The sequence below is a fragment of the Calonectris borealis genome, chromosome 7 (genome assembly GCF_964195595.1).
Source record: "Calonectris borealis chromosome 7, bCalBor7.hap1.2, whole genome shotgun sequence".
NCBI lineage: Eukaryota > Metazoa > Chordata > Aves > Procellariiformes > Procellariidae > Calonectris > Calonectris borealis.
Genome location: NC_134318.1, coordinates 26333309 through 26361065, shown reverse-complemented (window position 1 = coordinate 26361065; position 27757 = coordinate 26333309). Strand labels below are relative to the sequence as shown.

General features: G+C 38.5%; 2 protein-coding genes across 8 annotated transcripts in view; one reads left to right on the top strand and one right to left on the bottom strand.

Moving 5' to 3' along the window:
* The window catches only part of IDE (insulin degrading enzyme), a 144275-nt gene that overhangs the window by 90132 nt on the left and 26386 nt on the right, over positions 1–27757 (bottom strand). The window lies entirely within an intron of this gene.
* KIF11 (kinesin family member 11) lies at positions 2–26850 on the top strand. Of its 7 annotated transcripts, none has more exons than XM_075154739.1 (25): positions 2–208; positions 3199–3273; positions 4386–4467; positions 5707–5832; positions 12275–12407; positions 12540–12637; positions 12719–12797; positions 13139–13324; positions 13411–13535; positions 15415–15505; positions 15808–16050; positions 16161–16256; positions 16949–17037; positions 17570–17657; positions 18416–18604; positions 19773–19980; positions 20256–20428; positions 20741–20863; positions 21863–22021; positions 22411–22550; positions 23171–23450; positions 24516–24738; positions 24972–25126; positions 25448–25564; positions 26243–26850. In XM_075154739.1, the coding sequence occupies exons 5-25, from the start codon at positions 12405–12407 to the stop codon at positions 26366–26368; spliced, it is 2991 nt and encodes a 996-aa protein (XP_075010840.1). In that variant the 5' UTR covers positions 2–208; positions 3199–3273; positions 4386–4467; positions 5707–5832; positions 12275–12404; the 3' UTR covers positions 26369–26850. The 7 variants fall into 7 exon arrangements, with proteins under 7 accessions (XP_075010840.1, XP_075010839.1, XP_075010841.1 ...); XM_075154738.1 differs by having other exon boundaries at positions 4277–4467; XM_075154740.1 differs by lacking the exon at positions 4386–4467.

The window sequence follows — 27757 nt, the reverse complement described above, 5'->3', positions numbered from 1 at the left end:
CGCGGCGGGGGCGCCGGGGAGCCGCGCCCGGCGGAGGCGGACGGGGCTGCGGCGGGAAGGGAACCGGGGCGGCCCCGCCGCTGCCGCCGCCGCGGGGCTGGGTTGCGCCCGCGAAGGGACCGTGTTGCGGCCCGGCGCGGAGGGACCGGCCGGCCCGCTTCCTGGTGGCCGGGCTGCGCGTCCCTGCCGGCGAAAGCCAAGACAAAAGGTAATTAGACGCCTCGTAATTTGAGTACAGTGGGTGAGGTGCCGTCCTGAGTGGCAGAGATTTCAGATCTCCCAGCGCAGCGGGTGTCAAAATCTTCCCTCCCCCGGGGAAAGAATTTACCCCGTGGGAGCTCTCCTTCGGGAGTCCGCTCGCCGCCACTCACCTGCCGCGTCAGGTCTGCAGCACCGGGGCCCCGCTGCTTCGGGCACAGGACTCTCCTTGCAGGATGGGTTTACGAGGTGTAAATGCTCGATAAGGTTGAACTTCTGTTATAACTCCATGTATTTGGTTTTCTGGGGAGAATTATTTTTTCTTCGTAGATTTCCCTGTGGGAAAGTCGTGGTTGTGGCTGGCTGCTTTAATTCCTTTCTAGGCAAAAAAACACCCACTGTTTGTAGTTCTAGTAATGTGCTTTCTTCAGATGTATCTATTTTCCTATGTCTTATTTCTCAAAGCTAAAAAAGAAAAAAAGAGAAAGAAAAAAACTTAATGTGCTACATTTAACGCCTGCTTTTAGCTTCCCCACTGTTTGCCTTTTATTACAGGTGGGATCTCACAGCTGGAAGTTCACAGAACCCTCCTTCTGTCATAAAAAGATGTCACCTGACGAGTTAGCTAAGGTTATTTCTGCACCCAAAGATGGGACTGAAGATGTATCGGAAGTAGCTTTAAACTAGTCAGCTTTGGTCAAATTAGCTGTTCGAAGTGGCAGCACACTACTCCATATGGTCAACAAAATCTGTCACAGAATTTGGGTAGACATGCAGCTGCTGGTTTCCACTGAGGTCTGCGCTGCTACAGAGATACTCTTACCAGTACCTGAGCTACCCAGTTTAAAATATTCGCGTCTACATCAAGTACACCCACACTTCTGGTCTCAGTTTAGATGCAGAACTGTCTCTCAAGTTAACTAATGCTGGTTGGAGCAAGGCAGTTGGTAGTTTTCACCTAAATTAACTGGTTGGATTTAGAACTGTGTGGGAGCCTAATATTAACACAGTATGTTAACTCCTGTGAAAATGAAAGATATCTTTGTCCTCATGAGATTCTAGTTCAAGGCAGTCTGGTTTTTTTCCATGTCCTAGTGTATGTAAAAGTCAAGACCAGGCTGGAGGGAAAGAGGACAGGATGAATGGTGAGATCTTAAATCTTACTTCCACCCCGTTGCCATTGCCAGTGCATCAGAGAGGGTTGTGTCTGGCAGAAAGCATGCTGCCAGATGAGTGCCTCTTCATGATCTATCTCCTCCCTCTCTGAAGCAACTGGGGGATTAAGAGCTTGTGAATTGGAGTCACTGTCTTAAACTGGATGTATAGTAGAAATGCTTCTGCCTTTATTGTTTATACAAGTTGTAGGCATGTTGTATCAGTTAACATGTAGGGGTGAAAGCTATAAAAGTATACAGACTTTCAGGCAGTTTATTCCTTTTTCAGGTCCTGACAGAGTTCGGTAGCCTAATGTAGCCAAATGTATATATTTAGCTAATGCTGGCCTGATGTATATTGAGCTGCTCTGATAAATCCTGCCTTTCCCTATAGATCTTGCCTAGGATATACACAGGGGCAATCATGGGAAAGCAAAGTAGACTGCACCAACAAAATTGTGGTGGTCTAATCGTTGCATCTAAAGCAAGTGCTTCTGCTTCTGTAGCTGTGGTGATGAAAGATGACACCTCATGCATCTAAAATAACTGTTGTAGCAGAGGTGTGCAATAGAGGTCACACCTACTGTACTTTAGACCTATTTTATCCACTGTAAGCTTATTTAGCAGCTATTCAATGGCTCTGGTGTTTATTCAGAGCAGGTTGTGTTCTTATAATCAAACCCTTCTCTGTTTCAGTTTATACTAGCCAAAATTACACTCATCCACTGTTTTGGATATCTTTTTCCATGTTTTAAAGATATTTTTAATACAAGACCATCAGCAAAAGTAAAGAGGACTTTCAGTAAAATTCCTTACTCAGTGTAGTCCAGCAACTAAGATTTCTTACCCATGAAACTTTAATTGCTCATGGACAATTGGTGCTTTCACTCCTGCCTTCTTCATCTGCCCTAGTGAAAAAACAGGTGGTGTCCAATGAGCTTAACTATGATTTAGAGTAAGTGTGAAATTATTCAAAAATTCCCATGAAGAAGCCTTATGGAGTAGCAGTGTAGGGATCCCTCTTCAGGATATGTGACATAACAGGTGCAGGGAAAGTGATCCTCAAACTAGGCAGGTTACAAATAATTTAGAATAAAACCAGTACTTTATATTCCTCTTGAAAGTTAAGAGGCAGCAAGTGTAAAACTCTTAAGTACAGTCTTGATATGCTTCTAATGGAAGCATATTTTTCCACCTAGCTAAAATTCTGGATGAAATTCAAATTGTAATTGTATATAAAAGGGCTTTGTAGCAAGCTGGCCTCAGGCTGAAAAAAGCATAGCTTATGATTCTTATTTCCACTCCAAAATAAATAGTGGCAATTTCATGACAAGGCATATATGAAAAAAAGATCGTCTGGTGACTGTTCTCAGTATAAAAATACTGAATGAATTAAATTTTAAAATATTAAAGTCAAAAGATAATGAGAAACCAAGGAGACATTTCCTGTTGACTTCAGTGGGTCCAGTCAAGTCTGTATGTTTCCAATTTTCCCATTCATTGTTTCTTTTCTTTTTATGTAAAGGATGTCATCCAGCTGCATGCCTTAATTTTCCATACGCTTACCTATTTTCAGTTATTAGCTTTACCCTGAGCTAATTACACAATGTGTGGTGTTAATTTTTTATTATGGTGATTGTAACTATTAAAAAGATGTAAAAGTGCTACCGTCTGTGTCAGACAGTGATTTGGCACACATGCAGAAAAAAGAGATCCTTTATTCTGTGTGTTTTCCCTGGTTAGTGGAAACCAATTCTGTTCTTAATCATGTTATATATGCATTGAGTCCTTAATTTTTAACAATAAGGTAGTTACTTTATTGCATCATATCTTTCATTTTTAACAGTGAAATAATTACCCTCTTACTTTGACTGAAGGAGAACCCTGTCCTCAGCTGAGAATATGCCAGTACAGTGAGTGTGTAAGTCCTTATTGTTTAACTTTCTATGTGGACAACATGGTGTTTAGAGTATTACTGGCCAACTGGACAGGCTGTTCAAAGACTAAAAATTGCTTTGTGTTTATCTGAGGTGCAGGTCATCTCCCCTTTAATGTGAATATGCAATCAATCAGTAAATTTTTCCTATGTCACTGATAATATTAAATATTAAACTCTCCACGTGTTCAGTACAGCTCGTACACTGTGTAGCATGTTGGTAATTACTAAGGTGTTACTAAGCCTTGAAGAAGTCTCACCCAAACTTATAATTTGTATTAATTATATCTCTCCATTATTATAACCTTTCTTAATTCTTAGCTAATCATGTTTACTGTCAACAGTTTTACTATTTGTCAGGCCTCCATACCTATAATTACCCAGGTCATCTGATATAAATCTTAGGAAAACACTGATTTTTTTTTTTTGAGACATGCATTGTCTATGAATATCACTATAATGCAATGACTTCTTGTTGGCAAGCGTTAGTGAAAAATTGTCCTTTTCAATCAATAAGTGGGGATTAGTAATCTCTACTGAAATTGTTAACATGGCAGTTGTATGTATTACTATATAATTTATTTTTCTGTAATATTTCTGTCTCTCTTTAAAAAAAAAAACACATATTTGTAACAGATGATGTACATGCCTTCTTAAAGGTCATTCTCCCAACCACTGTTAAGACTATCCTAAGTATTCTTGTTTCTTGTATTTATTTTTATTCCTTGTGAAATGCTAGCTCCCTGTTACTTGGTTTGTGTTTATAGTGTATTAGTATCTTTAGGCTCTACCTAGTCTAAGAAAATGTATGACCTATGCTAGAAATTGACCTTGTAAAACAGAGCTGCAGCTATTAAACTGTATGCATTTTTTAAGCTAACTTGATTACCAGAACTACATGTTTTCCACTTACCACAGCTATGGCAAAGGTAGCTGTCAGCCAGATTCAACTCCCAATAATTAAATAGAGTCCTCTGTTTAAATGCAGGTTTGAATGATCTCTTCTTTTTGTCTGTGTTTGTGAGAGACATGTTTATATTTTGAGAAAAATTCTGACTAATACAAGTTACACTTTCATACTAAAAAATAACAAACAGGCAGAAATAGGAAGAAAAGACTTCTTGTGTTCCAGTGCTGCCTTCTTTTGTGTGATCCGTATGAAGGAGTATAGAGCAAAAGGTAAAAATTCAGTATATTCGCATACCTGCATTTGACTTTTCAGTCTAGCTGTAGCTCCTACACAATTGTCTGTGCGAATTATTTTTGCTCTTAGCGTATATGGAATACAAAAAGCAAGTAAGAATAAGGGTGGTCTCAATATGTTTGCAATGCGTATCGCTTTTATCTTATATTAATTTTCCCACTTGGTTAAATCTTCACTTAACTGAAACAAAATGTATTACTGTGATTTTTAGTGTTTCATCAGAGGGAAAAAAAAATAGCATGTCTTAGTAATACCAACCCACCAAACTCATTTTGGTTGGAAAGTTAAGCTCTAAGACTGTTAGAGAATACAGATTCCTTAGTTGTCTATGCATATAAATTTTAAGTGTTTGTTACAAGCTTTTTCTACAGAATCATCGCTTTATTTCTAGGTTTGAGGCCAAAAGGTTAAAAATTGATGTTGAAGGGCAGTAATTCATCTGGCAGTTACTAACTTCCAAATGTCTGTCCTTGCAAAGTAGTTTTCTTTTCATGTAATATATTTATATGCTATATATACTTTAAGATGGTATTGTTTTCAGTGGCATGCAAGCAGTAAAGTCTTACATGGAGCAAACAGAAAATACTCGCTCAGAAAGGCTGGAAATGAAAATTGTTATTAATCACTGTAAAGATTTCATAGCTCTTGTCCTGTCTCATCATCATTTAGAATGGCAGACAAATTTGTTGAATGTTAATGTTTTCTGAATCAATTTCTGCTCACAGCAGATTAGGAATCCAACACTTCATGTCCTTTTCTATAAAAATAATGTGTGTATTTCTCAGATCCTGTTCTTCATGCCTAGTACAAGATTGATTGGCTCTGACATTGTTCTAACTTTTGAGATAAATGGTAGAGGAGCATAACATGATGCTGCTTCATGTCACTATCAGAAAAATTATTGCAAGCCTTACAGGTTAGGATTCATTTGTTATTAACTTTAAGAACTCATGGAGGAGGTGTAAGTTTCAAAGCAACCAACTTGGAAAAAAAAGGGGGGAGGGACATGGAACCTGCAAAATTATAGATGGGTAATCCGAATTTCAGCAACTGGGAAGGCCCTGGAACAACAACAGCAAAACACTGTAGCACTGTAAGCTGTAACAGGTGAATGACAGTATGACAGTCTGTAGGAACCAGTACGGATTTGTTGGGAACAAGGCATGTCAGACCAGTTAAATCTCTAACATCTGCTTCTTCCCCTCTACCCACAGGACCCGTTACCCTGTCATGGATCTCCACTTAGCAGAGCTTTCAATACCGTCTCAAAAGAAGTGCTCACGGGGAAGCTAGGGTGACATAAATTAAACTGCTAGTGAGAGGATGTAACCTTGTACTTGGTGAGTGGTTCACATGATCTAGTTTCAAAATAAAAGGATGGATGTGGTGCGCCCGTGGTGCTTTGTCCTGAGCCTTTAACTATTTATTTTCATTCTGACATAGGATTTTCCCCCTAATTGAGCAGGCAATGTCAGCCTGTAAACACGTAGAATTCAGAGTGGTGTTGATGAATTGTGCTGGAGACTGGCCTGCGTGAAAACGGGCACAACGCAGGGAGGGACCAGAGCAGAGCTCTGCAGGCCGGCCCGTGAAGCGCACAGCTGGTGGTGGAAACTGCCTGGCCTGGCAGTTCTGCCGCACACGCCTGGCAAGCTGCAGTGGGGCCCCACCGGCCGAGGGACAGCCAGGTGCCCTGCGGGAACAGTGAATTTACGCGCCCCGCCGCGTAAATAGAAATGTGGTGGTGGTTCTTTAGACAGGCACAGTAATGCTTCCGCTCCACCGGGCATTGGTGGGTGTTCTTGTCTCATTTTGAACGTGGCGTTTAAAGAAAACGTGGACTAAGTGGAGAGCCAGTGGGATAGAAGGATGGCCGGAGGGCTTGGCCTGTGATGAAAGATTACAAGGATGACGTGAATCTTGAAGAAAGGTGACTGAGGTGAGAAGTTTGGATGCCCTCAAATACGCGGATGTTCAGCGGCAGCTGCAAAGGAGGCAGTAGCTTTCCCTGCTGCCCCCTCGTGAGCGCGCGCGGTAGCGGTGGCAAAAATTAGCTGCATAGCAGGTTCGAGTTTGACGTCCGGTAGAACGTCACAGCGGTGTGGGGGACTAGCGCAGGCGCCGTAACGCAAATGCCTTCCCCTGCCATCCCGCGACCCGTGCGGTCTAACTCGCGTCGTCGTACTGCCTGCTTGACCGTGACGCCCGCGCCGCGGCTGCCGGCGGGGGCTGGGCTGCCAGGGACTGCAGCGGGCCGTCGTCTCCCGCCCCACCGTCACGCGGTCCCGTGATAGCGACCGACCGGGGACTACAGCCCCCAGCATGCAGTGCGCTCACGGCGGGACGGAGCGGCACCACCGCTTCCGCTATGTCCTTGCGTCACCAGCAAAATTTGAAAATCAGTCCCATGGTGCCCCGCGGGCTCCCGCTGATTGGCCGGGCCGGGGGGAGGTGCGTGGTTCAAAGTCGGCAGCGGAGCGCGCGCCCCCGGCCGGAGCGCGGCGGCGGCTGAGGCGAGCGGCGGTGCTTGTCCCCAGCCCCAGGCGCCTCAGAGCAACGCGGTCAGCTTTTCGCCTCTCTCCCCGCGGCAGGCTTCGCGCCGAGGCCCGCCATGGCTTCCCTCAGCTTCCAGGGCGGCGCTGGAGCTAAGAAGGAGGAGAAGGGCAAGAACATCCAGGTGGTGGTGCGGTGCAGGTAGGCGCGGCAGCCTCCCCCCGCCGGGCGAGCCTTGGCGGTCGGCCCGCAGCAGGGCCCCGGGGGGAGCCGGTGAGGTCCCTCCTCCTAAGTCCTTCCGGGGACTTCGGTCTGAAACGTTTGCTGCACTGTGCCTCGGGGAGCCCGGTGTGCTCGGCGAGCCCAGGCCGCCGTGGTGTGACGGGGCTGGCGCGGCGCCGTGCAGCCCGCGGCTCTGTGAGGCGCTACTCAGCGGCTCCGGGGAAAGGGAACTGCGTGATGTCTCTCCGAGTGCGTCGTTATTAAAGAGCCCGCCGTTACATCCAAACGGCGCTCGGTACTGCGCTTTAAAATGCCTGTCCGAGGCATGAATGGTGTGCGCTGTGCGGCGGAGCCCTGCAGCCAGCAGAGATAACCGGCCCTTCCGCAAAAGTAACGCTGCTGTGAATAGCAGCTTAAAAAGGCAATAAGTTGCCATTTCCTAACTTGATTCAGTGCACAGCCAGTACGAAGCTATGTAGGAAGGTTAAGAAGAGCTAGATGAGGGTATAACTGATGTTCAAGACACAAAAAAGCCAAACTGAATTTTTGTCTTCTATGAGCTTCTGTGGGAAGCCGCTACGATTTAACGGCTAATGAAAGTTTTGCTACACCCCCATATATCTTTCGTATAACTTCAGTGATGCAGACTCTCTGAATTCAGACGAAAAGCTATGAGGGTCAACTTCTTAAGTAATAACGACCAACTACCTTGGCTGATGAGATTAATTTATTTTTGGTATGATATGACAAATTAAATGTACCATAAAATTAGGTTCTCTTTAGAATTTTGAGGTGACTTTAAAGACTTGCTCACTGATACTGGATCTTAAATGTTCTTAAAGTGTTGCTTGTTAAAACTGTAATACTGCTAATGGGTTAAGAATAGTGTTCAAAATACCTCTGGAAGTTTTTTTCTTTTTTTTTGAGCCAGAACTGCAAATGTTAGCTTACATATTATTGTTATTAATGCCTTTTGCAATCATTATATCCTCACGTTTGGAAGTTCTACTTTTACAGATGCACAATGAAAATAGAAATTAAGAGATTTTCTCTTATTTTTGCAACACAACTAAAAAGCTGCTGAAATAAATGTTATGGGATTGGTGAAAGCATTGACGTAAATCCTAGAATCATAGAATAGTTTGGGTTGGAAGGGACTTTTAAAGGTCATCTAGTCCAAACCCTCCGCAACGAGCAGGGACATCTTCAACTAGATGAGGTTGCTCAGAGCCCAGTCCAGCCTGACCTTGAATGTTTCCAGGGATGGGGCATCTACCACCTCTCTGGGCATCCTGTTCCAGTGTTTCACCACCCTCATTGTAAAAAATTTCTTCCTTATATCTAGTCTAAATCTACCCTCTTTTAGTTTAAAACCATTATTCCTTGTCCTACTGTTACAGAGCCTACTAAAAAGTTTGTCCCCATCTTTCTTATAAGTTCCTTTTAAGTACTGAACGGCCGCAATAAGGTCTCCCCAGAGCCTTTTCTTCTCCAGGCTGAACAACCCCAACTCTCAGCCTTTCCTCATAGGAGAGGTGTTCCAGCCCTCTGATTTTTGTGGCCCTCCTGTGGACCCACTCCAACAGGTCCATGATCTAATTCTGTGAAACTTACTTCTGGTTTAGTGATGTCCAGTGTTGTGACAGACTGGGTCAATTAACATTTTCTTCATACCCATTAACAAGCAGTGGGTCAAGTGTGCCTTTTTATAACTCACACAACTTTTATTCTGCTATAACTTCATCTATTCCAAAGAGTCATCTCTGAGATAGACAAGCATCAAAAAGAAAGCAAACAGACCAATTTTCTAGAGACTAGTAGACTTCAGTTCCTCTTTAATATGCAACTGTTTGCATTCCTGCTTCTTATGAGAAATTTTGAGAATTCAAACAAGTATGTTAAAATTTTAAACAAATATTTTCTTTACTCAGAGAAACAGAAAGACTGTCAGAAGCTATCAGAACCCATCAGCAGTCTTCAGGTTTCAGTGTGTATTCTGTCTAGTTTTGTATTTTTACAGACTTCCTAATACTTGAATTAAATATTTTAGTTAAAAGTTGAGATGGTTCTCAACTACTACTGAAGTCTTTATTACTATTTGACATCCAGGAAGTGAGGAGATATGGACAAAGAAGGGTCAATATGGACAAACCCTGAATCCATCTTTAGGTTTTATAGCCTGCCTGGCTGTATGATAACATTCTGGACATTGTGAGAATTTAAACATGCCTCAAAGATGAAAATTTGAGGCATGAGATCACTCATGGATAAAAGTACTTTTTAAAACAAACATGTTTTTCCTGACAAATATTTTTATGAGACAATTAGCAGCTGTTCCCTTTACAGTTCCCTTAGAAAATAAGCAGACACTAATTCCAAGTTGCTGATGAAAAAATAAGGGGTCAGAGGAAAACAAAGCAGATAGGGACAATACTGTTGATGTAAATGAACGAATATATTCCTCTGGCAATTCACTTTGTCAGTGAGACTCTAAAAAGCAAAAAAACCAGACTTGTAGGGAAGGTAAGTTTCCTGCTAACCTCTGGCATGTGGTAGAGAATCAAGATTAACATCTCAAAATATTTTTCAGAAGCCAAAATTACTAAAATATTTTGGTTTATAAATGGCAAAGGGACTTCATTAAACATTTCTTTTTTGATAATGTTGAAATAAACTATTTTGAAATTATTAAAGTATTGAAGTATAATATTATGTTTTAGAAGTACAAAATGAAATGTAATAAAATAGAAAATATTACATATAATTTAAAATGATTAAGTCATAGAATGGTTTGGGTTGGAAGGGACCTTAAAGATCATCTAGTTCCAACCCCCCTGCCATGGTCAGGGACACCTTCCACTAGACCAGGTTGCTCAAAGCCCCATCCAACCTGGCCTTGAACACTTCCAGGGATGGGGCATCCACAAACTTCTCTGGACAACCTGTTCCAATGCCTCACCACCCTCATAGTGAAGAAGAAACATCAAGAAGAAAATCAAGGCTATTGCAAAAGAAGAATAACTTTATTAAAGCAATGAGTTTAAAACATGAGCTACCATTTTCTTTTTAGATTAGTCTCAATTGTTCTTGAATAGCCTCACTAAGTATCAGTGTATATTTTAATTAAATATAATGCTCAATGTGACAGTAGCATCAGGATTGTCCATAATGTAGTGTTTTGCTTTTGTTGCAACTAAGGACTAAGTCCTATGTCAAGATTTAGTCTCTAACCCCTAAAATCTTTCTAGCTCACCCTTGCTCTTGCCTCTTGTACAGCTTGCTTTTCTTTTTTAATAGAGCTCCAGTGTGTTTGAGCTAGTAAATGTTCCTTCCACCTTTCCTTTTTCTTCTGCATCAGTCAGGTTCTACTTATCTTACAGATAGGTAGATAGATGCAATTGTATTAATTTGCTTCTAAAACCTGGTGTGTCTGAGCTTATCAAAAACCTTTTCAAGCAACATATTCACTATGCTTTGGTAAAATATGACTTTGGAAACTCAAAATGCATGCATTAGCATTGTTAATATGCATGTTAATATGCTTCATACCTAAGGGGATGAACCTGTGATCAAATGTCACCATTGCAGGCCAGGTTGCTGCATGTCTAGTGGTGCATGGTGATGATCTGCATGTATGCTCCAGCCTAGCTGAATTGTTCCTCTAATGTCACAGTTGTGGGCTATCATACCGTAAGGCTCCTGCGTTTGACTGGTTCACTGTTACATCGTTACAGAGCAGAATATATTCATTGTTCAGCCTCCTACTATTTTAAAAGTCACAAAACCAAAGCTGTAACTTGTACCTGTGAACAAGATTTTAGTGATCATCTGTTGTCACTGGTCAGTCTTGCACCAAAGTGTCTAGTGGTCTGTTTAGAATCTAACACTTCAGCCTCAGTGCTATGTTGAGAAGAAATGTTAGCCACAAAAGTCAGGAAACTTGAGATGCCATGGGCTTTTGGTGTTTTTTTTTTTGTTTTGTTTTGTAATTTTTTACAATTGTAATTTTTTAACATTGTAATTTAAAGAGACAGCATCTGAAATGCCTCTACTGTCAAAACATTTTAAAGATTACCAAGGTTGTAGAAGTTCTATTTTCAAGTTGACCATTCAGGTTAACTATACAGGTAGCGTAGACATGCAGTAGCACTACTAAATGAGTAATAAAATAGCGTTTCATGCTTTTAGTTTTCAGCCCATGGTTATTTCCATGCTTTTTGGGAGAAATTGTTGCAAAAGCCCCTTGAAGGAAAATTCTGTGCACCAGGTTTAAATTAATTTAGTGATGAAACAAAATGCTCACCATCAAGTTTCTAAACTTTTATTACACCTCTATTAAGCTTTACTTAAAACTCAATCAGGGTAAAAAGGTATGTGGACTTTTTTCCCCCCAAAATCTGATGTTTTGTCTGTCTTATTAAATTCTATTCACAATTCACAAATTCTATTCAAACACATCAGCATTATGAAGGTTCTGGTATTGCTGTCTACTGTTCTGCTATTAATAATTATTAATAATAATTAGTATTTCTGGTGCTTTAGTGTGTTGTGTCATCAGTGTGAGATGTAGGCTTCATTGCTTGTGTAAATGAAAAATAAAAAAGGAAATTTTTAAAGTTAATTAGTTTGATTCACTGTTGCCTTAACTTTCATGTATAAGTTTTTCCTTTTTTTGAAGGTTCTTATTTATACAACTATTTGCTATCTTTAATCTTCCACCCCCCTGCAATTGAACAACATTTTCTAATGCAAGTTAGCTGCGTGCGCATCTAAATGATCTTAAAAGTGTTTATGGACTTGTTAAAAAATGCATATGTAAACAAACTAAAAGCTATAGATACTTGAGTTGTCTCACAGGGCGTGGAAGGAGGAACAAGTCTGGAAACTGCCAAATTGTGGCAGTTTTTCCTTAAAGAATTATTAAACAAATTAAGTTAAAAGCTTTATGTTCCTTTTACCCAATTATGCTATTCTGGATCCTTAAACTGAGTGATATTACTGCTTTGTCAGTTTATGTTCTTGTTAGCAATGATATCAATCCGATATTCTTAACTCCTGTCTTTTTAGGCCTTTTAATGCCTCGGAACGTAAAGCAAACTCCTATGCTGTTGTAGACTGTGATCAAGCAAGAAAGGAAGTTAGTGTCCGCACTGGAGGAGTGACAGATAAGACATCAAGAAAGACTTACACATTTGATATGGTAACTGCTTGTCAAGTTGGGGACTTCTAGAACCAAGCTAGTACATTTCTCTAATACGGTCTGATTACTGTACTGTGTGATGCTGAACATTACTGTACGGATAAATGAGATGCGTTGTTTTTACCTCAACAGGTTTTTGGAGCTCAGGCAAAGCAGATTGATGTATACCGGAGCGTTGTGTGTCCCATTTTGGATGAAGTTATTATGGGCTACAACTGTACAGTGTTTGCGTAAGTAAGCCAATATTATTATTAGGAAATTTAATTTTAATTTTAATTTCTTATTTACATTTTAATTTTTTATTCGCACAGTTATGGCCAAACTGGTACTGGTAAGACCTTCACAATGGAAGGGGAGCGGTCGCCCAATGAGGAATATACTTGGGAAGAGGTATCTTTTCACTCCTGAGATTTCTCTTGTCTGTACTATAGTTCAAAGTCAGAAATTGCAGAAGGCTAAAGAAAACCTAAAGTTGATGCCTTTCAAATCCTGAAGCTAACTTTCCTTAAATGTTTGTGAATTAACAAATGGTCTCATTCAGTTAAATGAAAATCAAAACTTTACATCTTTAATGCATGCATACAAGTCTTGGCGATCTTTATGTGGAAGATGATCTTTGTCCAAGGTATTCTTGCTTATATCAAATCAGACTATTTAGCTGAAATTCCACCTCCCACCCCCAAATCTCTTTCAGTACATTTATGTATTAAATACTTCATTTTAATTTATAGGATCCACTGGCAGGTATAATACCCCGTACATTGCATCAAATATTTGAAAAACTCACAGAGAATGGTACTGAATTTTCAGTGAAAGTCTCTCTTTTGGAAATCTATAATGAGGAGCTTTTTGATCTTCTGAATCCTACTCCTGATGTTGGAGAAAGACTGCAGATGTTCGATGACCCTCGAAACAAGGTCAGTGCTGTCTTCCAAAATTTGTTATCTTAAGGCTTTCAGGATTGTTGAGAGATTTATAATAAGCATGCATTATTTTCTGACAGAGGGGTGTAATTATTAAAGGCTTGGAAGAAATAACTGTACACAACAAAAATGAAGTCTACCAAATCCTGGAAAGGGGTGCAGCAAAAAGAACAACTGCAGCTACTTACATGAATGCATATTCCAGGTACAAATCTTCCTCATTTAAGAAACTTTGTTTTGTTCTTGTTTTGTTAAACAGGATCTTACCGAAGAAGTAAAAGATGTTGAAGATACTGCAAACCTGGCATGATCTTGAGATTGTGTATTGCAGTTCAGATTGCCAAATGTGGGTTAGAAAGCCATAGTTAGAACTACTTCTTTATCACATCCTGTGGGGTGATTCTAGTAGGTGTATGAAGGGGCATTATAAAATCTGAATGCTTCTCATCTTAAAAATGGGCAAGCTGTTTCTCGCTGCACGATTTTTTACATAAGCTTCTTGTTTAGAGTTTGCATGCTTTGTTATTAATATATGCCTTGTTAATATGCAGTGTCTAGTTGGAACAGTAGCCCTGGCATTCCACCTAACGCTAGCTGAGATATAAGTAGCAGAATGTTCTTAATCTGGCATCTAGAATATTGACATCTAATTATAATTCAGATTTAAGAAGTTAACTTTTTCAAAGTTTTTAATGCCTGTGGAAACAAAAGACAGAAGTCTGCCAGATAGGTAATTGACATACATTGTATGTACTAGCATGAGATAAATATTCTCTGCAGTAGGTATTGTACATCTTCAAAAAGAAGGCTGTAGTCCTTTCAAATTTGGAAGATGTTTAGCTGATATACCTGTATTAGAGAGGTGGGTTGTCTTTGTTCTATCTGTTATGGGTGGTTGGGGTTTTTTTGCCAACCCTGTTTACTAAAAAAAAAAACTTGGTGTAAGAGTCTCAAGTATCCTTTCCTCTCCTCACCAGAGAAAATGGTATATTAGGATTTGTTACTGAAGTTGGAATTTCAAAATACAGCTAAGATCTGTTTTTTACAGGTCAACACAAGACCCTCTTTTCAAACCCCAGCTTCTGAAAACTTGCAAACTGGATTGTGGAAGTTGGGAATAAGGCTCTGAGGGGTTTTTTTTGTATGGCAATGCAGGCTACTTCATATGATTGCAGCTCATAGTCAGAATCTAGTACAGACACCTTGGTTAAAAATATCATTGTTTATTACTGATTTCTCATTCTTGAACTGCAGATGGGATATCTGTGTCACTGTGAAAATGTAGTGATCCAGTGTTGCAATAAACAAGGAGCACCGTGCCCATGTCATATTTTAAATTAAAAATAAATACTGAGCACATCTGTCTAGGTGCAAGGGAATGGGTATTTGGCTACCGCAGGTTGGAACACAGAACTAATTTAATCTAAAATTACAGGGAATTTAGCGAATTCATTCTGCCTGAACTGTTGTTTTATGCATGGTCAAACTGGTGTCATTTGATGTCTATGGTTTTCTATATATGTCAGCTTCCTATTGTAAAAACTTATTAAAGGAATAAGCTCAAGTTAAAATCATCTTAAACTGTACTACTGTTTTGAATGAAAACTGAATTGAACTTCTAAATTTTTAGTATTGGATTCAGCTACTTTCTGATTTTCTTAGCCTGAATAAAGAAAACTAAATTTCTTAATCTCACATTCTGTAAAACTGTTCTTAGTGTATTGACTAAAAAATCTACAAGCCAGTTTTCCTGACATGTCTGTGAGTCGAGAACACACAAATGGAAACAAAATCAAAATGTTTTTCTTGGTTTTGCTTGAAATAAGATAAAATTTACCAAGATTGAATGATGCAAACATTATCTAGTTGCTTCATCACTAGTTTTAAGTACTGTATTCATATGAATACACACAAAAATATACTTGGTAGAAAAACTTCGTGGATTGAAAATGTGTAAGTATCAATTCATTGGCCAAATGTATTCCCTAAAAAGAGCATGGATACCTAACTTGTAGCAGTGTCGTGTAGCAAGCAGATCATTTGGCTTTAATGGAATGTCTGTCTGAAACTGAATTCTTTTATAGCCGTTCCCACTCTGTGTTTTCGATTACCATCCATATGAAAGAAACGACAGTAGATGGAGAAGAACTTGTCAAAATTGGGAAGTTAAACTTGGTAAGTATTCAAACTAAATTTCATTGATGACATTCTTAAAGTAATGAACTAGAATAATCTGACCTCATTCTCTTGAGAATCTAAGATGATTTTTTTTTCCGATAAAGGGAAAAATCATTGTCTTTCATAAAGTGATATGAACTGTATTTGTCACTCTGAGAAACCTCTGTCCCATTTGTCACCCCAGTGTCTCCTGAACAACTCATAAGCTAGTTCATGTGTGTTGCGTTCTGCAACACTGTGGGACAAGCATTCTTCAGGCTGATTTGAGACAGAAGCATGTCCTTCCTCTTGTCTTTCAGGTTGATCTTGCAGGAAGTGAAAACATTGGTCGATCTGGGGCAGTTGACAAAAGAGCTCGTGAAGCTGGAAATATCAACCAGTCTCTCCTGACACTAGGAAGAGTTATCACTGCTCTAGTAGAAAGAGCCCCACATATTCCATACAGGGAATCTAAGCTCACAAGAATCCTTCAGGACTCTCTTGGAGGACGAACAAAAACATCAATAATTGCCACAGTTTCTCCTGCATCTATAAATCTTGAGGTAAATTTAAGTCTAAAAATCTATTCCTAAAATAGATATTATATTTTGCTAATGATACAAAAATATGAGTTAACTCCTCAGCTTGACCTTGTTACATCCATTTATTACAGGAAACACTGAGTACACTGGAATACGCCCACAGAGCAAAGAACATAATGAACAAGCCCGAAGTTAATCAGAAGCTAACAAAAAAAGCTCTTATTAAGGTAAGCTAGACATATATCTTCACAAATTAAGTTACAAGTTATGTTTGATTCTGTTAACATAGTTTTTGCTCTGCAGGAATTATGAAGTTGTGGAGAAGCTGTAAGTAGCAGCAGTGCTTTTCTGAGGTGATTTTAATTAACGAACTGATGCTTTCAAACTAAGCTGCTCTACTGGTACAGCATTAGTCACTTTGCAGATACTGAAACTGTTGCTAAGACTAAAGCTGAATAGAGAGGGCTATTGCAACTAGCTATGACTCTGTGTATGGATTATATGTTTACAAGTTAGTGGAGAACCACTAAATGTCACTGGATATTTTTTTCTGGACTTGCTGTATTAGCAACTTCATTCCCTAGAAAGTGCCTGTATTAAAGTGAACTTGTCAGTAAGTATGAATGAAGAGCCAATATAAAGTAGCTGACTGCTACTAAAGAAGCTGCGATTCCTATTGTAAGCTGTTGTATGCAACCAAGTATGATTCAAATAGGAGGTTTCAATGTTCTACATATATCCGATGGTGTGAACTTAAATGGTGTTATACTGAACTTAATTGGAACGGAAGTGAAGTGCTTTGCTCCTGTGCTTATGCAAAACTTCCATAGAGCACTATCTCTGTGAAGTATCTGTTAAGCTAAATCTTGAAAGCAAAGTAGAAATTTTCAGGTTTACATGTGATTGTTTCTTTATGCAGGAATATACTGAAGAGATTGAGCGTCTGAAGCGAGACCTTGCTGCTGCACGAGAAAAAAATGGAGTCTATCTTTCCCTTGAAAATTATGAGTATGTCTTCAAAATTTCTATAACATCACTAACAACAAATCTCAGATACCAGTACCCATCCTTATACAGAAATGCTTTGAGATCTATTTTCACACCGGAAAACTGAAGATACTCAGGAGAATTTAACTGACTGATCAACTTGTTTTTTAGAAATTAATTGTTACACAGATAGAAGCCTAAAGAGTAGGTTTGCACTGAGGACTTTATTTATATGTGGAACTTACCATAAGCATAGCCAGGATGCAGATTTACATCATGCAACCTTTCTTTCAGTGGAAGCTCATATAGGAGAGCAAACTTGATATAGTTTACTTCACTTTGTAAGAGGGCTAGTTTACACAGGAAGTTTAAAATGAAAAATTGTCTTAAATCCTTTCTGCATTAAGTGAAAATTACCTGCCTTTCATACAGAAGTTAGCAATACTTATTTTTCGAAATTACTAAATATGTGTTATAAAAAACAGTAGATAATCTTGAAATCAGCTCTTACTTGACTAATTTATTTGTTTGTTTGTTTTAATCCTCATTTGAGAGCCCTTAACGGAAAGCTGACGGTTCAGGAAGAACAAATTGCAGAGTATGTTGACAAAATCAGTGTCATGGAGGAAGAAGTGAAAAGAGTAAGTGACACTTCTCAACTGTGCCAAAAACTGAAAGAAATCTTTGGGGAGGGAGGAAAATTGTTTGAGCAAAGAATGGTCTGAACAGTTTTTGTTCTTCAAGTTCCCTAATTAGTCAAGAGTGGAAGCCTCGTAATCCTTGAAGTTAGGAAGTTGAAATATTGTATGTGAAGCTGCAGGATGCAATATCTATTTTTTAAAGCTGTTTTAATATCTACCACTTTACCTTTAATTTGCTTTGCTGGGTTTTCAGCAAAAATCTGCTTGTAAAATGGTATCATCTCAGTTGACAGATCTCTGCTTAGGAGCAAAGAATAAGGGGAGAGAGGAGAAGGTGATGGATGAGCTCCCATTAACAAATTACACAGAAAATGGGAGCTTCCTCTTTAAAAGAAATGCAGATATTAATTTGCTGGGATATGTAGCTACTCTGTGTAATCAGCTTTACTGACTCTCTTCATTCTATCTGCTTAGGTTTGTTTAGTGGGATTTTTTTTTTCTTGTGCTGTAACAATTGTTTGGTCTTGTGGTTTGAGTGGGGAAGCAAGGGATTATTACAGTGAAAATGGTGTTGGTTTGTGATATTTTCAGTGAATACAGATACTATAGAAATCTATAGTCTAGGTTTAAGAGCTCTGAGCCTTACAGCTGAAACTACATTGGTAGATGACAACTTACATAATTTGAGAGATGTGAAGTGGGACTGTTGAACTTCTAAAAAGCAGTGTTGCCCTGTTGATGTTTCTCTTCCACTTTAGATCACTGAAGTATTCACGGTTAGTAAAAATGAACTTGAACAGTGTAAAACAGATCTGCAAATCAAGGAGAAAGAACTGGAAGAAACACAGAAAGATCTGCAAGAAACCAAGGTTCATCTGGCTGAAGAAGAATATGTGGTTTCAGTCTTGGAAAACACTGAACAAAAACTTCATGGCACAGCTAGCAAGGTTGTCACAGTTCTTTCACCTTACTGTAACAGTAGCTTCCCATGTTTAGGAGTTTCATGGGCTGTTGAAGGAAATCGTTGTTGATAAAAGCATGATGCGAGTGTGACAAAACCTGAAGTTAAGATGGAAAACTAGGATTAGCTCTTTCATCAAATTATATTATGATGAAAATCTACTTAAGATTGCAGGACTTTCTCTGTGGTAGTATTGACAGTTGACTGCTAAACATGCTGGTTGGTCTGGAGCTACCTTTCCTTCAGGCCAGTTTGCCATGAGAGTTTCAGTGCTTTGCAGTATCTATTGTCATGAGTTGTTTTGCAGAATAAGTAGTTTTCATTACTAGAAACTTATGGCTGGCCCTACAAAAGAGTGAGTTATATAACGGGTAGAAAAATAGCAAAAAGCTTTGCAGAGAGGTGTGCAGTAATTTTCACTCACTGAGTGAATAATGGAACTTGTTGCCCTGTCACCTCTGTATTTTAGGGTATGGTTTTGATGTGTTTGTAGATTGGTCATAAGTATCAACACAGACTTGATTGGGGAGAGAGAGTGTCCTGTTGTTTAAACTGCAAAGTGATGAAACTTGTATTTTTGTCAACATGAAAATTTCTTTCTGCTCAGATTCCTGTAAGGTTGGAAGGGGATGCTTAGTTTTTTGCATGTGGGTTGTGGAATGTTTGTGTGAGAGAAATGGGTACAGAAGTTATTTACGCTGACTACAAAACCAAGAATCCACTATACATTCGAATGCTAAATTATTTATCACAGTAGTAGTACTGGAAACCTCTTCCTTGAGTACTATTAAAGAATATATTTACTGTCAAATCTTTCAGAAAAAGTTGAAGTAGTCAGGAATTTCTTTGCTTACTGTTCTGTGATAAATTATATCTTAATTCCTTAAATACTGAGGATGTCCTTTATTAATGCTTTAATTTCAAAGTCAGAACAAATGGTCTCTAGTAGGTAACTTTTTCCTGTGTTCTAAGACTATAAATGACATAACACCAGGATTAAGAACAGTTGTAATTTGGTGATGTGAAGGGAAATACCTGTCTTTCTAGGGAGATAAACTTCTCCTTTAACTCAGAACTACAGTTGCTTTTTCTTATATAATATATGCTTGACTTCTTGTTTAAAGACTGACTAAAATAACTTCAAAAAATTGTAGTTACTTAGTACAGTTGAAGAAACTACACAAGATGTATCTGGTCTCCATGCGAAACTGGACCGTAAGAAGGCTGTTGATCAACACAATGCTATCGTCCAACATACATTTGCAGGACAAATGAATGTTTTGTTCAACAAAATACAAGATTCAGTTAGTGAAAACAGTTTGAAGCAGCAACAAATGTTGACATCTTACACAAATTTTATAGGTAAGTGTAATACCTGTATCAGTATGTCATCCTGAATTTTTGCAACGGTAGTATCAAAGACCGTTTCCTAAAACAGATCTGTTTTAGTAAGTGGAAGAGGCTTTATTTTAAGCAATGTAATTATTACAGTTGCATCAATAATAATGTATCTGGGATGATCAACAGCCTTCCTGTGCTGTAAGAGACAATAAGGTGATAAGCAATAAAAAGAGTTCCTATCTTACAGGAACTTTTTTTAAAAAAAAATTCGTAATGCTTCTTGATTTCTTTCGTAGGTGACCTCCTGTCTACCAGTTCTTCAGCAGCTAATATTCTTGCATCAGTTGTATCAGCATCTTTTGCCTCTGTTAAAGAATTGGTGTCTGCTGAAGTTTCTCACATGTCTGAAAAAATAACACAACATGAGAATCTGTCACTTGATTGTAAAGCTGAGCTGCTGAGATTAATTGTTAGTAAATTTACATACTCTTATGTTACTTAAATATATGAAACTGTTCTTGATCGAAAGGGGTTCTGTAAATATTGTATAGGATTTTTTTCTGATGCTCTCTACCTGTCTCTGCTTCAGCACTTGGCCATGATTATGTCGCTCCCTGCTTCCCCTCCCATGTCACCACCACAAGCTGTAATGTACTATATAGCAAGTACTGTAATAGCAGAGTACATGAATGTGTATATGGATAACTTTTTACAAATCTAGATGAAGGAACAGTCATATCCTGTTTTATTTTTGCTCTTTCTTTTTTACTGCTATTTCTAGGAGGAACATACATCTGGATTAGGAAGAGCATTAAATAGCTTGACACCAATGGTAGAATTTGTCTTGGGGCTAAACTGTCAGTTTCAGAGTAACATGAAGAAATATTCTGCTGTGGCTGACAAGGTAGTGCACATAATTTGTCTCTTACCTTGTGCTCTTCTATTTTACTTAATTTACAGATAACCCTTTGGTGGTTTTTCTGCAGTGTGTCAGAGTGTTTCCACTTCTGGTCTGGCCTTTTCTCCTTTATTCTGTCCCATGAGTTCTACTTTTAGCTCTTTCTTTCAGACTTCTTTTCCACTTCTGAGTGTGGTGTATTTGCTTGTTCCCTGTATTGGCACAGCGGCTCACCTAAATGCCACAGACGAATGATAAAACATGGATGCTTAAAGCTATATGTAACAAATATTTGATAATATCCTTAATACAGTCTCCTGTATTTTAGAAATCTAAAGTAACCAACTTAGACAAGTCTTATCACTCCCAATTTCTCTTGCTGTCATACCAAACTTTTTTTGTAGTCACTTTGATTCTTGGGGAATCCTGCTGTATCTTGTTAACAATAACCATAAGTGCAGACAACACTGCAGTTTTAAAAAAAGTTCTTTGCTTCAATTTTTAGTTCTAGCCTATCTCATAATGTTTATATAGAACTGCAGCCTCACTCTTTCATTCCTTTTTTTCCATTTTGTCAAAAACAAATCTTTGTTCCTGGTGACCTGTTGCTCTGACTGAAAAATTTCCCCCTTCTGTCAATTACAACTCATGTGAAATCAACTCCTCTTGTCTAGAGGCTTTTTATTGGTTTTCAGACTTAGACAGCAAATAGTCCGTGGCTTACCAGCTCTTGCTTCTTGCTCTTGTCTTAAGCTTGTCTGTGTCTTCCTATTTTGTCTACCTCACATGGCAGATTTTGTGTTTGGAAAAGCCCACACCAAGTTCCAGTCTGTAACTTCAGATTGCTCTAAGTGTTATTTTCCACCTTTTATGCACAATACTTTATTAGTGCCTTTGACAATTTCCTTCGGGTAGAGTTTGTTTCTGTATAAATTATGCTAGGGAAAAGTATCTGGTTCTTACCTAAAGACAAACACTAACTTTAAATAAAACTTCTTTTCAAAGATGGAGGGTCATAAAAAGGAAATGGATACCTTCTTTGGAGATCTTTCTCTCACTCTGAAAAAATTACAGGAAGAAACCGCCAGTGTTTTTGCTCAGCTTCAGAATGATTGTGAGAATTTAAAAGAAGAAGTGGAAATGACGAGGTTGGCACATACAAAGGTATCCTTAGAGTAAGAAGAAATCCTAACACCAAGTGTGATTGCTTGCTTTGATTTAAATTCTTTGCAGCAGTAAACCGCTGTACTTGCTTCAGAAGAAAAGTTAGGACTTGATGATCCTAATTCTTTTCAGCCTTTGTTGGGCTGCTTTAAGAAGCTTATGTAGGAAGGTAACAAAATTTACCTTTGCTCTGAGTATGTCCAGCATATATGCCTTTACATATATCTCCAAAAGCAAAGCGTCTATATCTTCTCTACACAAAAATTGTACTTTCAGCTTTAGAATTACAAAACTGTCTTATTTGCTGCGTTTTTAATAAAGGCATTCAAGTACCCTTTAAGAATGTTAAAAAGTGCAGAAAGTGAAATTTTTGACATATTTCTTAATAGACCACAGCCGAATTAATGTCCTCACTGCAAAGCCAGCTTGACCTGTTTGCTCAGGAGACTCAGAAGAACTTAACCAATGTACTCACAAAAAATGGAAGCTTGAAGACCACCATCACTGCTGTGCAAGAAAATGTTCACCTGTAAGGAGCAGATTTCTTTTGGTGTATACTGATGCAAGATAAAACTATGTATGAAGAGGACTGCAAAATTAGATGCTCTTCATATTTATATGCTTATAAAGTCTTCTGGACAAGACCTGTGTATTAGAGCTGAGTTCTGCCACAGAATATAGATCATAGTTCACCTTTCCCCAGAGTAAAAGGTAGCTCTACAAGGCTTTTCCTCAAACTTGTCTCTTGAGCATACTGCAGATAAGAGACCATGGTTTTGGGAGCAATATGCTGATGAACGGCCCTCAGTGTGGCTGGACTTTAGAACTTCATACCATAAAGGCTTAGCTTGAGGTATAATAGTGTATCTATTGCAGCATGCTTCATTCAGTTGCAGACTGAATAACTATGGTCTTGACAAAGTTGTTGGTTTTTAGTTTGTGGGTTGGTGGGTTTTTTTAGCAGATTTAACAAACCTACTGCTCAGAGTGCTGCAATTTGTAAATTTACTAAATAGAGCAACAACATTATAATTAACTGGTTTGACAGAACTGCACTACTTCACTAGTTCTGGTCTTCAATATTTCTAAATGTAGAATCTGTTAAAATCCACCTTTCAAAATCTCTGAACTGTTACAAATATGTTGCAGGAAAACTACAGACCTAGTCAGCAGTACAACTTCCAATCACAGCAAATTTATTGCATCCCTGGATAATTTCTCTCAAGAGCTCAGGATTATAAATGCTGAAAACAAGATGATGCTGGAAGAATCCACTGACCACTGTCAACAACTTCTCAGCAACCTCAAAAATATGGCTCAGGATACCGATAAATGGGGTGAATTTACAACTGCTCAGATAGTTGACTTGACCAATCAGCAGCTGTTGTCCTTCAGTGATGAGAAACAGCAGCTTCAGTGTTTACGAAAGGTACCTATAGTCGTTTGTAGTCTAATACAACGTTCTGAGACAAACTTTTACAGTAGAATTTGTAGGGGGAAAAAGTTCTCACTTATAGTCAGAACAAATTTGTGGCTTTTCGATCACAGCAGACTTGTGTTACTCAGCTTAAATAGATGCAATTAGAGGAAATCAAAAACTTAAATTAAGAGCAAGATTTTGAACTTAAAGTGCAAATAACCTCAAAAAATGGTGTCTTGATTAATCCCATGCAGCTAACTTCCATTTGTAATTTGGGGTTTTTACATCTTTTTTGGTAGTATAAATCTCTAATTCTAAAGCTTTATCTACCAGTAATGTCCCTGTGAGATTTGCACAATGATCAAATACAGATTATATTCTGGAGGTTGCAAATTACTTTATTGGTCAGATGGATTAACATTATGGGAGAAAGCATTCCTTTTAGGTATCTACTAGTTCTGGCCTCTTATCTGAGAATTTCTTTTTCTAGTTTTTTAATTTCCATCGCAAACTTCACTTCCCACCCTTCTTGTTTTATTGTTCTAATAGGTAACGAAATAGGCAAATCCAACATTTTGCTAACTTACAGAAAGAAAAACGTGTTAAAAGCATTTGCAGTCTCAAGACACCTATATCTATTATACCTACGGAATAGTTCAGGAGTTTCATTCCAATGGGAATGGCTGAAAATACATGTTTTCCTTCTTTTCCCCTACAAATGCATAAAGCTTCTAGTGCTTGTAGGATTTCACTTTCACTTGAATATCCTAATTCTGTGCAGAGTTGTGCACAGAAGCATGAGTGGTCTGATCTGAACCAGATGGCATCATATTTATTCTTATGAGTAGCTTTCTAAAATGATCATACTTTCTAAGAAACTGACTCTCTTCCGAAGATAGTTCTCAAAACGAGAGTGTAAAACTGGCACTGAAACTTCTCATTTTGAGGTCTCTTAGTTGTTTCGTTTCAGGTCATGTCACTAATCATGCACCACATCTTAGAAAAGAGGCCATAACCTGAACTTTCCTGTTAACTTGTTGTTTCTGGTCGGGTTTTTTTTTGTTTTCTTTTCAGAAAAATGAAGAAAACTGTGATAAAGCAATAGCTGAAATTGCTGACCATATTGGTAGACAAAAGGCTGCTGAGGAGAAGGTACTAAATGGCCTTCTTGATCAGATGGAGGTTGATCAGGAGATACTTCTGGAACAGAAGCTGGCACTTAATGAGGAAGCACAGCATGGACTGACTCAGGTTAATGGTTTCCTGCAAGAGGATCTTAAAGTGGATATTCCAACAGGTATTTAAAGTAGGTCGGGGACAGAATAGTCTTACAGAAAGCAATTTGAGTTGCAGAATTCATAAGTGAAGGTTAATGGGGCCATACACCTTTTTTTAAGGTGCATGCAAAGAATGATGACTGAACAAAGCATGATTTCTGTATTGAGTTAATGTAAAATTAAGGATCTGTAATTAAAGCAATTGCTGAAAGTATTTAAAGTGCCTTTCATTAGTGTACAATCTTCATTAAAGGGACAACTCCTCAGAGAAGAGACTATCTCTATCCAGTTACACTTGTGAGAACAGAACCCCGGGAACTTCTACTGGAGCAATTAAGGCAAAAGCAACCAAAGCTTGATGCTATGCTAAACAGTGTGATAAAGGAGGTGGAGGATAATGCAGATCAGGTATGTGTATGAATGGCAAATGAGGCTCTTCAATGAGTTTTCACATCTTTAGGAGTTTTTTCACGCCACTGTGGAGAGTTGACTAGAACTAGAAGCTATTGCAGCCTTTGTCTTTTACAGGGTACTTGGAGTCACATGTGCTGAGCTTTTTGACAAAAACAGTATCTTGAAAAATAAGAGAAGACATTAATAATTTAGAGACCTTCATTTCTGTTTTTCAAAAATGGAAGTGCTATGTCTTTTATAGGTCTGATCGTGCTTAGTACATTCATCTAGGAAATTCAGATGTTAAATACACTTTTCTGAAAACTTCTGTTCTAGGACCTGTTGGAAGAGGAAGAAGGGTTGCAAGAATCCAGTGAAAGCCTTTCCAGTGACAAATCCTTAGTGGATACAAACATATCCTGCCACGCAAATGGTGGCATTCCTTTTTTCCAGGTAACTTCCACAGATACTCCAAACAGTTGTGTATTTAAGAGTGAAGAAAAATTATCGTTCCATAATAGTGTTGTAGTCTGAAGTCATCTACTATTATTTAGTGTAGTCTCACAACTTTTTCAAATCCTGTAGAATATGCTTTGTTAAACTTGAGCTAAAATAACAGCAGATAAAATAATACAAATTTCTGACAAGCTGGACGGACAGTAGAAAACTCCTCAGCAAATGAAAAAAATTGTCATAATTTACTAGACATTAACACATGTGTTTTAATGGAAAAGTTGAAATCAGATGTGCAGTATTTTCTTAGAGACCAGACAGAAATATTAACATTCTTGATTCTTCACTGATTTTTTTACTTTCTTCCTTCCTTTTGACCCTCTTGCTCTACTAATGTATCAGTATAAACCCTGGTATATTAGGCTTGGGTTTGGCTTGTGGGGGGAGTGTGTGTGTTTGTATTTACTTGTTCTGGATCCCTTAAAAGTAGCTGCTGAAAGCTGCTGAACTTCCAATAAATCTCTTTAGTAAATGCAATATTAGGAACCTTTTTCAGGAGTTCTACAAACTTTTTTTTCTCAGAACACTATATACTGCATTGTACATGAGCAAGTAGTTTTAATTTCTTTGTATTCTCTTAACATGGATAACTTATTGGGCATTTTCTTTAAATCCCAGCACAAAAGGAGTCACAAAAAGGATAAAGAGAACAAATCTGCAGCTACAGTGGAGAAGAACAAAATAGAGGATATGACGGAACAGTTTCTTTCCAAATCTAAGCCTCCTTTAAGATCACTGAATTAAGATCCACTGCAGATCCCGGTTTTGAAATACTTAGGTCTAATTGTCTACTGAGCCATAACTTTCTTTCGTTACTCTCGGTCTCTGTATATAGTGATATATTGATGCAAAGTTGGATCAAAAGATTGGCCTGCCAGATGTCCTGCCTTTGTCCCATTTTTATATGCTGTAGCTTGCGAAGTATTAACAGACTTTAAAAAAAAACCACCAAACCCTGCAGATTATGGTGCTGTATGTTAAATAGACTTTTATGTTGTCAAGTAAAGAGATCTTTTCTGTTTCTCAGTAGATTTAAAAGAGAGCAGAAAGGGATGTGGAAAAATGCTTTGTTGGCATTACCAGCTACCATTATATTTTTTTAATTAACTGTAAATAAGTGTTCTGGTTTTGTACCTGCTTTTTAGTCTGATTCCTGTTTCTATGAAGTAGATAGCTGTCTTTTGACTGAGATACTTCAAATAAATCATTGATACATGGAAAACAAATGTATAAGCACCTCTCTCAGTAAAACAAGCTTACGTGACTTTCATCTTATATTACCAGGTTTAATTTAGCTAGAACATTAGCAGCTATGTCACAAGTCTTGTGGTGTCAGAAAAGGATGGTTCCCTCCCTTGTTTCATAATAGACAATAGCTTTATTTCAGTGCCTCTTCAGTATATGAAAGCTAGTCTCACTGCTAGGTTTTGGGGTTTCTTTGGTTTTGTTTTCACTTGTTTTGAACCCCACTGTTTTTATCTTCCTCTTAACCTGTAGCTGTGATGTGTTGGCTTGGATATGATGTTGTCAACCACAGCTTATGTATTGTAAACTGGCAGCATTTCTTTTGAGATGTAGATACTTAACATTAAAACATGCAAACTTGGTTACAAATGCAGCTCCTATGTTGTATAATAACAGTGAATTTCCAGTAATTGACAGTAGCATTTGACCAGCTGCTCTTTTCATGCTGCTTACCTGAGAATTTGAAGAAAACTTCAAGCTATGATGTGCTAAAAAAGTAGATGAATAGGATTATGATGGGAGTGGGGAGAGGCACTAGAAGGCAGCCTTAATTTACATTGAAGCACTATTCTTGGCTAATTGTCAAAACATAATTTAAGAGATTATTCTTTTTTCTATATCCAGCTTGCAGGCTTAACTTGATCTTTCTTCATAGGGGTGGTCCATATGTCTATTTGTCTTTGGGCAAGTATGCCAACTAGATATACTTTGGACACCATTCAGACAGCATACTGCAGTCCTGCTGATAGAGGCAGAAAGACATAATTTGAAGTATGCCCTTGCACTGATTCTCTGAACTCTCTAGCATGAGATAGACGTTAATCAGTTGTGTTTGTCTGAAACACCTATTTTACCTCTTATTTATCCTTTCTGTTTTGCCTCTGTGGG

Excerpts from the sequence above, each read along its gene's own strand:
- KIF11 (XM_075154737.1), top strand. The coding sequence starts at position 7,104 with ATGGCTTCCCTCAGCTTCCAGGGCGGCGCTGGAGCTAAGAAGGAGGAG. Across the intron at positions 17,038-17,569 it reads CTTTCCCTTGAAAATTATGA|AGCCCTTAACGGAAAGCTGA; the intron begins GTATGTCTTCAA and ends TCCTCATTTGAG. Across the intron at positions 20,429-20,740 it reads CTGAGCTGCTGAGATTAATT|GAGGAACATACATCTGGATT; the intron begins GTTAGTAAATTT and ends TGCTATTTCTAG.